Source organism: Halichondria panicea, chromosome 12 (genome assembly GCF_963675165.1).
Source record: "Halichondria panicea chromosome 12, odHalPani1.1, whole genome shotgun sequence".
In the NCBI taxonomy this organism is placed as follows: domain Eukaryota; kingdom Metazoa; phylum Porifera; class Demospongiae; order Suberitida; family Halichondriidae; genus Halichondria; species Halichondria panicea.
This window is the reverse complement of record NC_087388.1, coordinates 2,060,075-2,073,584: the sequence shown is the minus strand read 5'-3', so window position 1 is coordinate 2,073,584 and position 13,510 is coordinate 2,060,075. Positions and strand designations below refer to the sequence as shown.

At 40.4% G+C, this 13,510-nt stretch overlaps 2 protein-coding genes across 2 annotated transcripts; one reads left to right on the top strand and one right to left on the bottom strand.

Moving 5' to 3' along the window:
* Nucleotides 1–1,222: 1,222 nt before the first annotated feature.
* LOC135344899 (BPTI/Kunitz domain-containing protein-like) lies at nt 1,223–2,353 on the bottom strand. Its single transcript, XM_064542186.1, has 5 exons — nt 2,197–2,353; nt 2,012–2,137; nt 1,720–1,878; nt 1,477–1,635; nt 1,223–1,414 (listed from the first exon to the last, which is right to left on the bottom strand). The coding sequence occupies exons 1-5, from the start codon at nt 2,267–2,269 to the stop codon at nt 1,395–1,397; spliced, it is 537 nt and encodes a 178-aa protein (XP_064398256.1). The 5' UTR covers nt 2,270–2,353; the 3' UTR covers nt 1,223–1,394.
* Nucleotides 2,354–4,415: 2,062 nt separating this feature from the next.
* Nucleotides 4,416–11,720, top strand: LOC135344836 (leucine-rich repeat and coiled-coil domain-containing protein 1-like). The gene is made up of 14 exons (XM_064542122.1): nt 4,416–4,488; nt 4,572–4,624; nt 4,685–4,846; nt 4,912–4,963; nt 5,023–5,318; nt 5,538–6,059; nt 6,308–6,655; nt 6,809–6,883; nt 6,980–7,204; nt 7,418–7,570; nt 7,781–7,875; nt 8,009–8,146; nt 8,464–8,599; nt 11,045–11,720. Exons 1-14 carry the CDS (start codon nt 4,479–4,481, stop codon nt 11,171–11,173), a joined length of 2,394 nt encoding a protein of 797 aa, XP_064398192.1. The 5' UTR covers nt 4,416–4,478; the 3' UTR covers nt 11,174–11,720.
* Nucleotides 11,721–13,510: the final 1,790 nt, after the last annotated feature.

Below are 13,510 nucleotides of genomic sequence, written 5' to 3'. Positions count from 1 at the left end.
CTATCAACAACCCTCGGGCCAAACATGTAGTAGCTTCAGCAACAAACAATCTATCTGCTGCTTCCCGATGGTACAGCAATTGACAAGCTTTTGCCATACCATTCTCCACCTCAGATACAAATGATTATAGGATTTTGTACAGCCAGGTTCCCCCATTATTACTCGCAATCATTCATTTACTGTGAGCATGCCCAGCTCTGACCATTACTACATACCTGAGGTCAATTAGTGGTACATTTCTTTTTTTGTTTTTTAAAATGTACATTTCAAGTGAGGTGAAAAAGGTTGTATCAGATATATTGTATAGTCAGTAATTTATGGGGGCAAATATTCGTGGTTTTCGTGGTTGCAGCTCTGACCACGAATATTTTACCCACAAATGAAGAGACCTTGTCTACCTTTACCTGCAGCAACTACGAAAACGAAGTGACTAAATATTGCGAATGTTTTGCCCCCCAAAAATTACTGACTATACAGTATACTGAATTGTTGCATGTTTGAGCAAAAGATCAAAGAAACCTCAGTGCAAATATATGGCATATTGCACAGTGAAGCCAGGCACATCAAAGCAAGTCACCACAGTGCAATATGCCATATATTTGCACAGCCAGAAAGCTTGAACAAAAGTTGGAATGATCTCTTTTATATTGTTCCTATCCTACAACTCACTTTTTTGTGGTATCAAAATAAGGAATGCGGAAGGCATGAAACTCATTATAACTATGCTTCTCCCACACAACAAAATCGTACAATGCGCTACGTAGTAATTAGTGGTCTCAAAGCCGTACTACTGAGCCAATATCTGGCATATTGCACTTGCGGTCATTATCAGGGGAGGATCCAGGGGTATGGAATAGGGGGCCCATTCCCCCCCTTCCTCCTAAGGCTAAGAACGTCATCTATATAGTGATCTATCAGCTACTTAGCTAGCTAGCTGCTATTAACTCAGCATGCACTGGATCACGATGTAGCTAGGTGACATTATCATGACCACACCCAGTTTGATACTGAGCATGACTGAGAATTCTTGATTAGTCATGCAGGAAACACAAAAATAGATCGTATCACCAAAGAACTAGAATAGCTACACTGAAAAAACAGTTGACATTTTTTTTAGAAAAATGTTTTGTGATTTTTACCCCCCTACCAAAATTCCTGGATCCGCCCCTGATTATAATGTAGTCCTGTCGGAAATAGAACCAGACATCCTCTCATCGATGTATTATTTAAACGGTTTATTTCTATATATACGACACTGTGTGCATACTAACATTACAGTATACTGTTATCACTAAAACTTTGATTGATTGTGAACGCTCAGACTATACTAAATATATCTAGGTCTATTTTTTCTGCTATACTTGAGTTTTGAAAGTTCACACACCAAACTCTTTTCAACACTTTCCACGAGCACCTACATGCATATAAAATAGGTTATAAACTTGCATGTTTAATTGGTGGTACTGATGCACTCACCACACTTTTGCTGGCACTGCTGGAGTGTTTTGAAGTTGTTGGCATTTCCTCCGCAACCACCATATATAAATTTCTCACAGTGTCCAGATTTCTTGCAGAAATGATAGCGTGGGAGGGAAGCTTTGCAGTGACCGGTCACTTTAGGCAAATTGCAAATTCCTATATTAGCGGAAATTAAAGTTGCATAGTTATATAGTTTGTGCTGTATAGGAACATAGACTTGTTCAGTAATTGTACACTCACCACACTTTTGCTGGCACTGCTGGAGTGTTTTGAAGTTGTTGGCATTTCCTCCGCAACCACCATAAATAAACTTCTCACATTCTCCAGATTTCTTGCTGAAATAATAGCGTGGGAAGTAAGCTTTGCAGAGACCGGTCACTTTAGGCAAATGGCAGATTCCTAATGGAAATTTGCTTATACAGGTTATGCTTTGTAGTCCCAATACATGACTTGCATGAGTGTGCATGTAATATTGATTCTCAACACATAATTATAATAATGTACATCACTGACACTGGTACGTAGTGCATACCTTGCTTTTTGGGGCAATAGGAGCAGCATCGCCCTCGTTTCGGATGAGGACATCTTGGAGACTTGCAGCGAACAAGACGACAGATGTTTGGTCGACGGAACCAGCTTGAAACAGCTGTGGCTTGATCTATATACATTGTAAATATTGTTACTCTGCATGACATTCAACAAGCATAGCTAACGTACCTTCACTTTCTTCACAGTAGACCAGCACTGCACATACAGCAGCCAACAGAAAAAGAATACTCAAGTTCCTCATTGCCCCTTCAATGAATGCCGTCAAACTGATGAACCAGATATTCAGTTAGACCCTTTAACTACAAGCATAGCTACCTGTGAAACTACCACGTCGGTCTTCCTGACGACAAGTGAGAACCACAGCGTAAAACGAAGAGCTTCATGGATAGCTTCTGGAATGAGTACAACTGTATGTATCTCTCTCTATATTGTATATCTATGCATGCAATATGCTATATATACAGCTAGTAGACTCACTCGCTCTTCCGGCTCTCTGAAGTACGGCCAACCTCGATATACCAGTCACTTGGTTTGGCATGAATTGCTAGCTAGATGTTTACTGCAAAAAACTCGCCCTGAATTGTGGCCACTCGCTATTCCGTGTACTGGCTAGGCCTTTCCCAATTATGATTATGCTAGCATAATTTTGAGACTAATAGGTGCAGTGGAGCATTGAGCATTATGCCAGCCTAATAGGCAAAAAATAATTATTAGAGCCTATTAGGCAATTTTTACCAAATGTTGGTAGAAAGTATGATTTATAGAAGCACTATAGCCTCAATAGCATGAGTAATGCTAATACTGAGTATATACGTATGGAAGGTGCTATAGTAGTACTACTAGATCAGTTAACTCTTTTCTAAGATTTATTTCACCAATATAGTTTCTTAGAAGATTATGTAGAAGCGGCTATGATGTTGCAGTATTATTCTCGTTGATGATTTTTATTGAGACTATAATGGGTAATAATTAAAGACTAATGGGTAAGAATTAAAGACTAATAGGTACAATGCATGAGACTTGGAGACTATAGACTAATAGGCAAAATTTTGAGCATAATTGGGCAAGGCCTAGTACTGGCCAGTACTGCCCCAAAATGTTTGTATATATTACGGTCGGATATGACGTTTTGGGTGTGGTTTGGCACGGATCACACTTAAATAGAGAGCATAAAGATTCATTATCCTTGAGACAGAATCGCCATTAGATTCGATGTAGGGTTGTTTTTAGCCGTGGCTATTTTATGTAATACGGCCACCTCGCTATTCAAGCTGCACTATCCCAAGGGTTGCCGGATTAAAATTATGTATGCATCTAGTGAATATGCACGTATAATTATGCGTATTGCATTATTCAGACAATAGTAAAATTAATGCATCTTTTAGGGTACTATACTGAATCGATCAATATTGACTTATATTGAGTATTCACCATACATACCCCTCTATACGTCCTGGTGACATTCTCTGACACCATGCAGTTCTACTCATTCCAGAAGCTATCTATGAAGCTCTTCATTTTACGTCGTGGTTCTTACTTCTCGTCAGGAAGACCAAACAGGTAGTTTCACGGGCAGCTATTGTCTTATTATGGTTGTGTCTAGTACAAATCATAATATTATATATAGACACTGTCAGAGAAGACGATCAAGACATAATGGAGGTTTATCATGTAGTATACAGTCAATTGATTGAGTGTACATATAAATTGTTGTTGTTGCCATGCATGCAGTCTTGCATATAAAATTAAGCCATTAAAATTATGGTATCATTTTATAAGGAGCAACTTCCTGACACGCATGTACATATAAAGTAAAACTCACAGTTTTCACTGTGCACACAGGGTTCGAACCTGTGACCCATTAAAACTTGCCTCGAAACAGGATTTGAGGCAACATTGGAACCCACTCTGCCATCTAGCCTCGAGTCCTTACTATTTTTCAGCCTATTATTTACCTTCATCAGCCTAATTCAACCGGTTTAACGAAACCTATTCAATTCATTTTCTGGTACATTTAATCGTAAATTATTATATACATGCAGCAGCAAATAACACATCTATAGCAATGAGATCATTAAATACTATTTGGGGGTGAGATGAGCGTAGCCAGCCAGCCGTTACTTACGGTAGCCATCAATTTTGTCTGTCAGGCTGGCTGTGCACTCAGCAATCAGCATAATGATGTCAAAATTATAGCTACTGGTAAATCATAGATACTATAAATTTATAGTATCTATGGGTAAATCAATTATAAAACATCCTGAGTGGCCAGACAGGAATGTCTTTAGCTAACCTAGATCTACATGATATGCAGGGGACGCAAGTGCGGGAAGTGTGGGCGGCTGTGCTAAGTCGCTCACGTGATAAAATAGCGGCCTAAAAGGGGTGTGTTGGTGATCGAGCCACGCCCACCTACAAATATCAGCCAGCACAAAAATAATGACTTCGACATGACATCAGGTAAGTCTCTCAAACACTTCTTTCTCTGGATAAGAGGAAGCAGGAGCAGGTACTTCTGATTGAATACATTCACCCCACTACAGTATTAGACACATACCTTGGGTTTCTGGACACCTCTGACAATGCTACCGATAAGGTAACTATAAATTGGTACTGCTTTTAATATAATTATCATCTACATGTACTGGTATTTCAGGAGCCCCTGCCCACTCCACGTATAGACACAGTTCTCGAGTCGTACAGACAGAAGTCCTCGAGCACTGACGACGGCAGTGGGTGTGCACTGAGACGACCTGACTATGAAGGCCGTCTGCTTCTACTTGAAAAACAACTGACATCCCTACTACACAAAACTAAGGTATAAAATAATTATTATGGTGGATATCGGAAATTTATTATAAAAATGTCAACTTTCCATCACAGGCAAGTCCGTACAGAGGAAGGCAACAGAAGCAGAGGACACTAAATGATTCTGGTACTCTACCCATATTTATGTTTTGTCTCACACTAAACCCCCGCCCCCTCTCCCCACAGACTCTACCCCCAGCGCAGAGGAGGACACTACACATGCTGACACATTAGCGTCTTCTTCAACGTCTCGTCCTTCCAGGAGTTCTAAAGTCAACAATATTGCAAAACTCAGAACTACTGGTTCAACAATTCGTCACACAAGGAAGACTTCTAGTTTAGTGAGTGTGAGAAACCATGATTTAAAGCGGGCCCCAAGTAAACATGTGACTACACCTACGGAGGACCAGAGGACTAAGGAAAGATTGCTCAAGAATCCAGGACCAAAAACAGTGAAATCTCAACAGGCTACACTGCAACAGGTACAACTAATTGTGTGTGACAAGTCAAGTCATGAGATCTACTTTATTATGAGGTTGCATGTACTTTTAAAAGTGTTGAGGCTACGGCTCAATGTAGAGCTAAAGCTACCCAGTCTTTACACCGTTCTACATTGTACATAGTTAATAATAAATACTGTGCATGTATACATGCGTGTGTATCATCCATCACACCCCCTAAACACACACCCCCGCACACAGGACTTGGAAAAAGAGCGTGAGAGAAGATGGAAGGCGGAGCAAGCTGCCGAGAGACTAGTGGAGCATGTCCAAACACTACAAACCAAACTAGCAGATGTACAAGCTAAACACGAATTATGTGTAGTCCAGAACTCACGTCTCAATTCAAAGGTGACAGGGGCGAACCAAAACAAGGCGACACTCAAGTGCCAACTCGATGAATTACGAGGACAGCTTGAAGATTCAAGCACTGAGTTAGACAAAATGCATACACGCGATGCTGAACAAATGGATCTGTTGAGGAGACTCGAGGAAAACTGTCGAAGCTTAGAGACCGAAAAGATTAAAGATCTGACAGAATTGAGTTCTCGAACGAAAGAGGCTGAAAGAAGAGCAGCAGGCTGTGCGAGAGAGGTGGAGCTATTGACGAAGAGTGTGCGACATTTGAAGGCTCAGCTTCACCAAACTCAAGAGATGCTGGCCAACAGAGAGAGAGAGCATCAAAAGCAAATGAAGAACTGCAAACCTCTGGAGAGCAATGAGGTACTGTATATCCATTATCGCATAGTATATATTGGGTGTGACCCAAGGGGAAACAAGAACAGCTTTGTATTGGTAATGATTATTATTCAAAGTCCCATAACTTGAGTTGGAATAATTATGTGACCCCTTTCATGAAGGTGGTAAATGAATACCAACCAAAGATTGACCATTTATGCATAGCTTAACAGATGCGATGGATATCCACGAGCAAGGACAGGCCTCACTAACGTATTTGTTTTTACCTTCAGCTTCAAGAACTAATCTCCAAAGAGGTGGCAACAGAGAGAGCTAGAATGGAAGCTCTGGTTGAACAGTACAAGGAGAAGATATCTGAACACCAAAACTCTTATCACAATTTAGAAGACGAATTTAGAATGGCACTGAGAATTGAAACAGGCCGATTCCAAGAGTTGCATCGGACCTACCAACAGGTGTCTGGGGATGTAGAGTCGTCAAGGGAGACGGCTATAGCAGCTGTACAGAAAGAGCAGAAAGCCAATGCCATGATACTAGAGCTGACGTCATTAGCGAAGGAACAGAAGGGCAGGATTGGAGAACTGGGTAGGAGCAAGCAGGAGGCTGTCACTCAGTTCAAAGTGAGTGTGATTTAGAGTAGCGACTAGAGACTGTACAGTATCTGTAGCTTGTGGAAGTGACATTGTAGTGACACTTAAATTAAGCGTTCACTCTACAGTGTTCACAAACATTAGCCAACACATGATTACGCTCACTCTGCATATTTTATCCAGGATCGCATCACACTACTAGAAGACCAAGTGGCCAACAAACACAAGCTTGAAGTGAAACTCCAATCACTACAAGAGGTACATGTAGACCAATTACAGAGCATTTTGTGGCGATATAATTATAACGGTCACCCTCTTTAATACTTGTGTCACTATGAGTGGTCTGGTTCACAGGAGAATGGTCGCCTGTTGTCGAGGGTCCAGGCTCAGGAGTCTGTGATTGATGGTCTCCGAGAAGAGAGACAGTTGTGGGGGAGGGAGTTGGCTCACCAGGGAGCCACCCTCGCTCAGGATCGGGGCAGAATGGAGGCTCAACTTCAGGGACTCTCAGAGGAGGTCAAGTCTACGAGAGAACAACTGCAGAGGGAGAGGGAAGCAGTGAGGATCAAAGAGAAACAGGTGCGTCACAAAATGATCACTGAATGGCTATTAGTTAACTATCAGCATCGTGTTATTGTTTTACTTGCAAGCAACCTCTACATTGTTATTTTCCCATATAAGCATGTACTTATTATAAACAGTGCATGTAGTTATTATAAGTAGTAAGTATACATTTATGTCTATATTCACTCTCTGGTTATCCTTATACATGTACCCTATACGTACATGTAGGTTGAAGACCAGCTTGGCAGTATTCAAGATCTCAAGCAAGCTCTCTCCAGCAAGGAACGGGAGAGCCACTCACTACAACAGGACTTACAGAGGGAGCAGCAGAGTCTGCAGCTGCAGCTGGAGCAGGAGCAAGCGGAGAACCATGACCTGCAGGTAGAGGGATTGGGAGTGGGTGTGGTGGTATTTTGTGTGTTGTAGAGAGTTCGTTCATGGTGTGTTTTAGATCATAGTTGTGTGGAAGCTAGTCCATCTTTTTTTTGTCAAGATGGGCCTTTCATCTTCACTTTTACTAAATTCCTTCACTGATTAAATTACCTCGCTGATTGTCCATTACTTGTACTACATGTACATGCTTCTGTGTAGGAGCAAGTTTCTGGTCTGTTGGAGCGCAAGGACTCACTCAAGGAGGAGCTGACCGACTGTCAGGAGAAACTAGAGCAATGGAAGTCCAAATACAGGTCAGCTCCTTACTTTGTTGTGTTGTCGGCACTGTTGCTGCAAGCTTATGTTATAGACATTTTTCTTACTGTATTATCATTACCAAACTTATGGGCTCAAATCCAAAAACATGCCTTCTCCCCATCCCTGCAGCAAGTTGAAGGTCCAGTGGGAGGAGAAGGTTGGGGTGCTGGGTGGACTGGAGGAGAGCATGGGCAAACTGCAGGAGAGCTTCTCACAGCGAGAGGCCGCTCTGGTGAGGGAGAAGGAGGCTGCTCTGGAGGAACTGAGGTTAGTTGGTGTCTGTCCTGTCTATGAACTATTATGTCAGTGAATAGGCATTACATCGGAAGCCAACTACATGTAGATTTGTATTTCGAGCATCTTAGTCGCAGTAACATACACGTACTGTACACTTATTTTGTTTTAAGCAACATGTAGATGATTATTATGATCTTAGTCTCTAGATTGATGCCTTGTGATAGTCGCCAGTGTTTCTTTAATTCTTCCCCAAGTTGTGTTCACTGGGTACACACGTACAACAGCTACATCCATGTATGTATGTGCTTACAATGATAATACCTATGCTAAACATGTCATTACCACAGATTGTGTCAGCAAAGGTTACGGACTTGTGATGATGCATTCAGAGATCAGCTGGACGCCAAGCAGAAATCACATGATCAGCATGTGACCAGGATCATAGCGGAGAAGGACAGAGAGATTCAACTGGCCCAGCAAAGGGTAAGATAGTGCAATGATTAGGCCTTGACCAAAAATGTCCTAGCAAAATTTGAGGGACTTGAGAAATTTAGCAAAATGGGCTCGAACAATTATTTTTGATGGACCATGCAGTGCCACAATTAGGCCCTGGTAAATAATGTTTGCATAATAGGTGTCTAAAGAACAACTGGGCATCAATGGCCATTTTTGGTAAAGATCATTACATTAAGTTTTGCATAACAAAGTTCTCATAGCAAAAATGGCTGAAAGTGAATATTATTCAACTTATGAGTTATAGCCTTGCACTAAAGCGCTAGTTTTGTTAGCTACAAATTTCAAGAGCCAGATAAGAGCTGTTAAAGCAGCTAGCTATAGTGGCCATTTGTGAACTTGCCTCTTTGCAGTCACACCCCTTATACCATAGATAGTAGAGGAAGGGGATTAGAAACGCACTATTTCACACGGATTATAGCCGCGACCATAGATGCAGCTTAAAGTGCTGAGCTTGCAAAACTTTTATGCACTAAATGTCAGTTTATGCTTAACTAAAAGCTTGAGCAAGCTTATGATCATGCATAGACAACAATAAACAATCAATAAAAGGTATAAGCATGGTCTAAACATAACTATATACATGAATTATCAATGTTCTTCCAGTGATTTCTCCGTTCAAGTTAATTCTTGCCACACATCGACACTGCGGTGACAAAATCAGAGCATGAATACAAAATGCAATGCAATAATAATTATAGACATTGATTTTTAATGTTGCCAAGTCTTGAATATAAACTCAGCTTAGTTATAGAGAAGCTTCCCCGCAAAGATGGCTAGTGGAAATCAACAAATCGGCCAATAACTCAAGAAGTATGATATCCCCACTCCAATATACAGCTGAAACAATAAAATACCATCATGTACTACTACTGTGATCATTCAGATGCAATTCATAAGTCAGTTCTTACCCCACGAGAGAAGCTAAGTGTTGTAAATCTTCAAAGTTTGTGTTCTACAAAGAGTGAACTAGCTAGTAATAATGTTTTATTTTGTACCTAGCCATGCATGCCTAAAGACAAATTTTAGGGCTATTCATACATTTATTTACCTAGTATCCTCTCTTTCTCTTGACCTCAAAACCAGTGAAATCACACCTCAAGGTGTCTATGGTTGACATGTGGACTGTCCAGAGGGCGGCAGAGGCCTTACGTTGCAAACATAAGCTCACGTGATCCCGTTTCCAATCCCCTTCCTCTACTATCTATGCTTATACCTGTAGATGTAATGCGCATGCGCGCTCATCCCACATGTGAGAGAATTCAGTCCTGGCAGAATCATATTACTTCTTTTTCTTGAGGTCCTGGTAAGCCACAAAACACGACAATGATACCATATACAATAGATGCATGTACACAAGTCTGATAGATAACAATACAAGTCTTTTCTTAGTTATAGATAGATACTATAATTATTATACATGGACTTTTAGATACTACTACTACTGTCTGTGCTCTCTTACTATTCTTACAGACTACAGACTATGCCTTTGACAAAGGCTTGCTCCCACTGTTAGGCTACAGGCCATTGAAGTTGCTTCTATCCAAGCCATCAGATAGGCTTCTGTTTCATTAAGCTCCTCTCCTATAATGACTGTGTGGAATTCAATTCATTCTTGTCAACAATTGCAATCAACGTAACATTTTATACAACATAATAACATATGCAAAGCGACCTACATTTACCTCTTCTATAATATATACTCTATAGTTTTTGAGCGAAAGCAAAACGTGGCGAGTGGCATTAGCACAGCGCAGCTTGCAGCACTCATTATGTCACATTTTTGGGCAGATTTTACGAATTTTTTATAAGAATTAATAGGCACATTTTTCAAGAATAGAAAAATGGGTGCATAATTTATCAGGGCCAAGCCACAATGCCACATGCTGCTTACATCTTGCACACCAGCCTCGTCAAGAAAAATTAAAATTGGCCTGGGAACGAGGCTACTTGCATACTTCCTGCATGCATGTTGTGAGACTGTGTATATATAGTTTATGTCAATTCAACATGAGTAACACTGCTGCTCATAAGAAGAAAAATATGTACCGTATAGCGGGAAATTTTCGTGGGGTGCAAAATTTCTCGTTTTTGGAGGGCAGAGTAGCAACGCGAAAATTAAAACCTGGACAAACTCCCACGCACTGGTAATTTCACATGCAAGCTATCGGTACGCGGTGGGTGTAGTTTTCTGGCATTGAAACGCGAATATTAGAACCCACAAAAATTTCTGTTGAGGGCTCTGGAGCCAAATAGCAAAAATTTGCACCCGCGAAAATTTGCCGCTATACAGTATATAAAAGCATGGGTGTAAAAATGGATAGACATTTTGGGGAAAAAAACAACAAATTCGATCCAGGCTTAGCAATAATTGACCAGTACACAGCCAGTATCGGATGCCCCTCCCCCTTGCAGGTGACGGGGGTGGAGCATGAGATGAGGGAGTTGCTCTCGGAGGTGGCCAGAGAGAAGAGGAACATGGAGACAAAGTTCCAGAAGCTTCTAAGAGCATTTCAAGAAGTCAGACTATACTCTTCTGATTAGCTCATGTAGGCCGCTGCAACTTTGACTTTAGTTTCCTGTCAGGACATTAATTTGATGAGGACGAGCTGCTGTCTATTAACCGTATCCACTATACTATGAATATATAATACAATCAGGAGCGCATGAATAATTATTCATGCACTCCTGATAGTCTTTATGGTTTTCTTAGAAGACCCATGCGGCATTATGTAACGCAATGATGTCATAATAACAAGGTACAAAGGTCAATAATGAAATAATAGATGAGGAAGCTGGACAGGAAACTAAAGTCAAAGTTGCAGTGGCCTTATATCTTCATTTTATCTTCACATTGCAATACAATCGCAATCATTTCATTATTTAATGATAATTATTCATTGAGTTGCACATGCGCAGTAGCTCAGAACACGCCCACATTTTACATGGCAGTAAACCTCATTGTTAATGTTGAGACCACATTTTTTGTGCTAAAGTTTGTTATTTCGCTGCTGAAATCGTCTTAACCCCATTTTTTGTGCTATATATTTTACAGGTGTTTTATTTCGCTGCGGTGTATGTTATAATTTGGTGTCATCAATAATAGGGTGATGAAGTTGAATAATAGGCTGATGTGCCTATTAAAAAATAATAGGCTGATCAAGTGTGAATAAATAATAGGTGGAAAAATGTGAATACTTGGAACAGGCCTACTTGCAGGAATGTTCATAGCCTCGGTCCCAGGCCGATTTTTTTTTAATAGAACGAAGTTGAAAAATACGCGACCTAGCGTTCAATTGGAGACGGATCGGCCGGGGGTCGAGGCTAGAATGTTCATTGATTGAGTTAAGTACGTTGTAGTAAGCCTCTGTTGAAAAGAAACAAGAGAGAATTCCAGGGACAACATAGCCTCGCGCAGCCTGGAATCGAAGCTATAGGGACAACGATGCAATCTACAAAAACTATCAAATTGCAAGAACCGATTCAATTTGCACATGAAACAAGACAGGAGTAATCTACTGTATTAATTAGAAGCTGTCAACATAGTCGCATCATAGATCTATAGCTGCATGGCCTTAAATCTAATAACGATCAAATGAAATTGACGGAAAAGTTGCTTAAAGATCAAGAAACAGATACAAGCGTAAGGTGGACATTGATGAAAGTTCTGACACTTGATACAATAATATTATACTGAAGATAGCATAGTTACTTTATATCTAAAAGAACACTCTGAAGCGGACCACTCTTTTGGGAAGTTCTCAACTTCTCATGTATATAACTGATGACAGTGGTACCAGACAGCAATAATAAAAGCAAACAAAAAGCTGATCAAAGCACTGTGCTGTTTTAGAACTGTGACTATTTAAATGGGTGTCCCCAGGCCACGCCTATGTAGTTGACGTTTAGAAGGGTTTACAGGGGGGAAGGGGAGGTCAAAATGTTAAAGTCATAATGACGTTAAGAAATGATAGAAGTATAGTTTAGAAGTGCCCCCTAACAAGAGAAGAGTGTCGAACTACCGATGCATGCCTCTGCACAAAAACTGTCCACAGAGTAACATGACATCCTGTCAATTGCACGTGAGCAACTCGCAATTGATGACGTTTACGGATAATTATGCAATGGCGCCAACGCACAGAATAAATTATGAGTAAAGAGTGCAAGTGAAGAGGATCAACCCGACTATTGTCTCTATATATATTTAGATAAATTTTGTGAAGAGATCGTCTCCTATATCAGTGTGCACTGAGCAACTCTGAACGTTACAGTGTTGGGTATGTCTTGTGTACAGTACATTGCAAAGAAAAGTTTGGAAAGTCTTTGGGTAGCTTCGGAAATACTTTTTGAAGAGTTACTTATATTAAATGTGTGTATAATATAGCTTTGGGAAGCAAGGCCTCCTAAATAATTATGATGAAGCCACGAAGCTTTATAACTTCATTGTTAAATAAAGTCTTCGTCAAACTTCGCAAAGTTTTCTTTCCAATGTACATGTACTGTAATTAATAATGACCCCCTGACAAAGAGATTAATATTTCTGCAAAATTAATTAGGAGAATACTTTTCCTCACTTTACATGCACCTATATAATAATTTAGATCCCACTTGTGTGTGTTTAGCAGGGAATTATGAGCCATAATCTCATAGTTTCCCAGGGAATTATAAGCTTGAGGGTATAAAGTACAAGTACTATTTTTGAATGTACAGAAATGATAATAAAGCTGTAGCTGCATGATAATTAGCTATGGCTGTTCAGTTTTTTCACTACCAGTTTCTATAGCGTTTGCTGGGTTGATGGTAGGGTTCACCAGTATCTTTTCTTGTCGAGGAACACTAAGAGCCAATGATTTTAACAGTTCTAGGTCCATTGTCACAAGC

Bases quoted from the DNA above. Each gene is read 5' to 3' on its own strand.
- LOC135344899 (XM_064542186.1), bottom strand. From the start codon at position 2,269: ATGAGGAACTTGAGTATTCTTTTTCTGTTGGCTGCTGTATGTGCAGTG. The intron at 2,138-2,196 runs GTACGTTAGCTA...CAATGTATATAG, and splicing joins CTACTGTGAAGAAAGTGAAG to ATCAAGCCACAGCTGTTTCA. The intron at 1,636-1,719 runs GTGAGTGTACAA...CCGCTAATATAG, and splicing joins GCAGTGCCAGCAAAAGTGTG to GAATTTGCAATTTGCCTAAA.
- LOC135344836 (XM_064542122.1), top strand. The intron at 6,060-6,307 runs GTACTGTATATC...TTTTACCTTCAG, and splicing joins AACCTCTGGAGAGCAATGAG to CTTCAAGAACTAATCTCCAA. The intron at 8,600-11,044 runs GTAAGATAGTGC...TCCCCCTTGCAG, and splicing joins TTCAACTGGCCCAGCAAAGG to GTGACGGGGGTGGAGCATGA.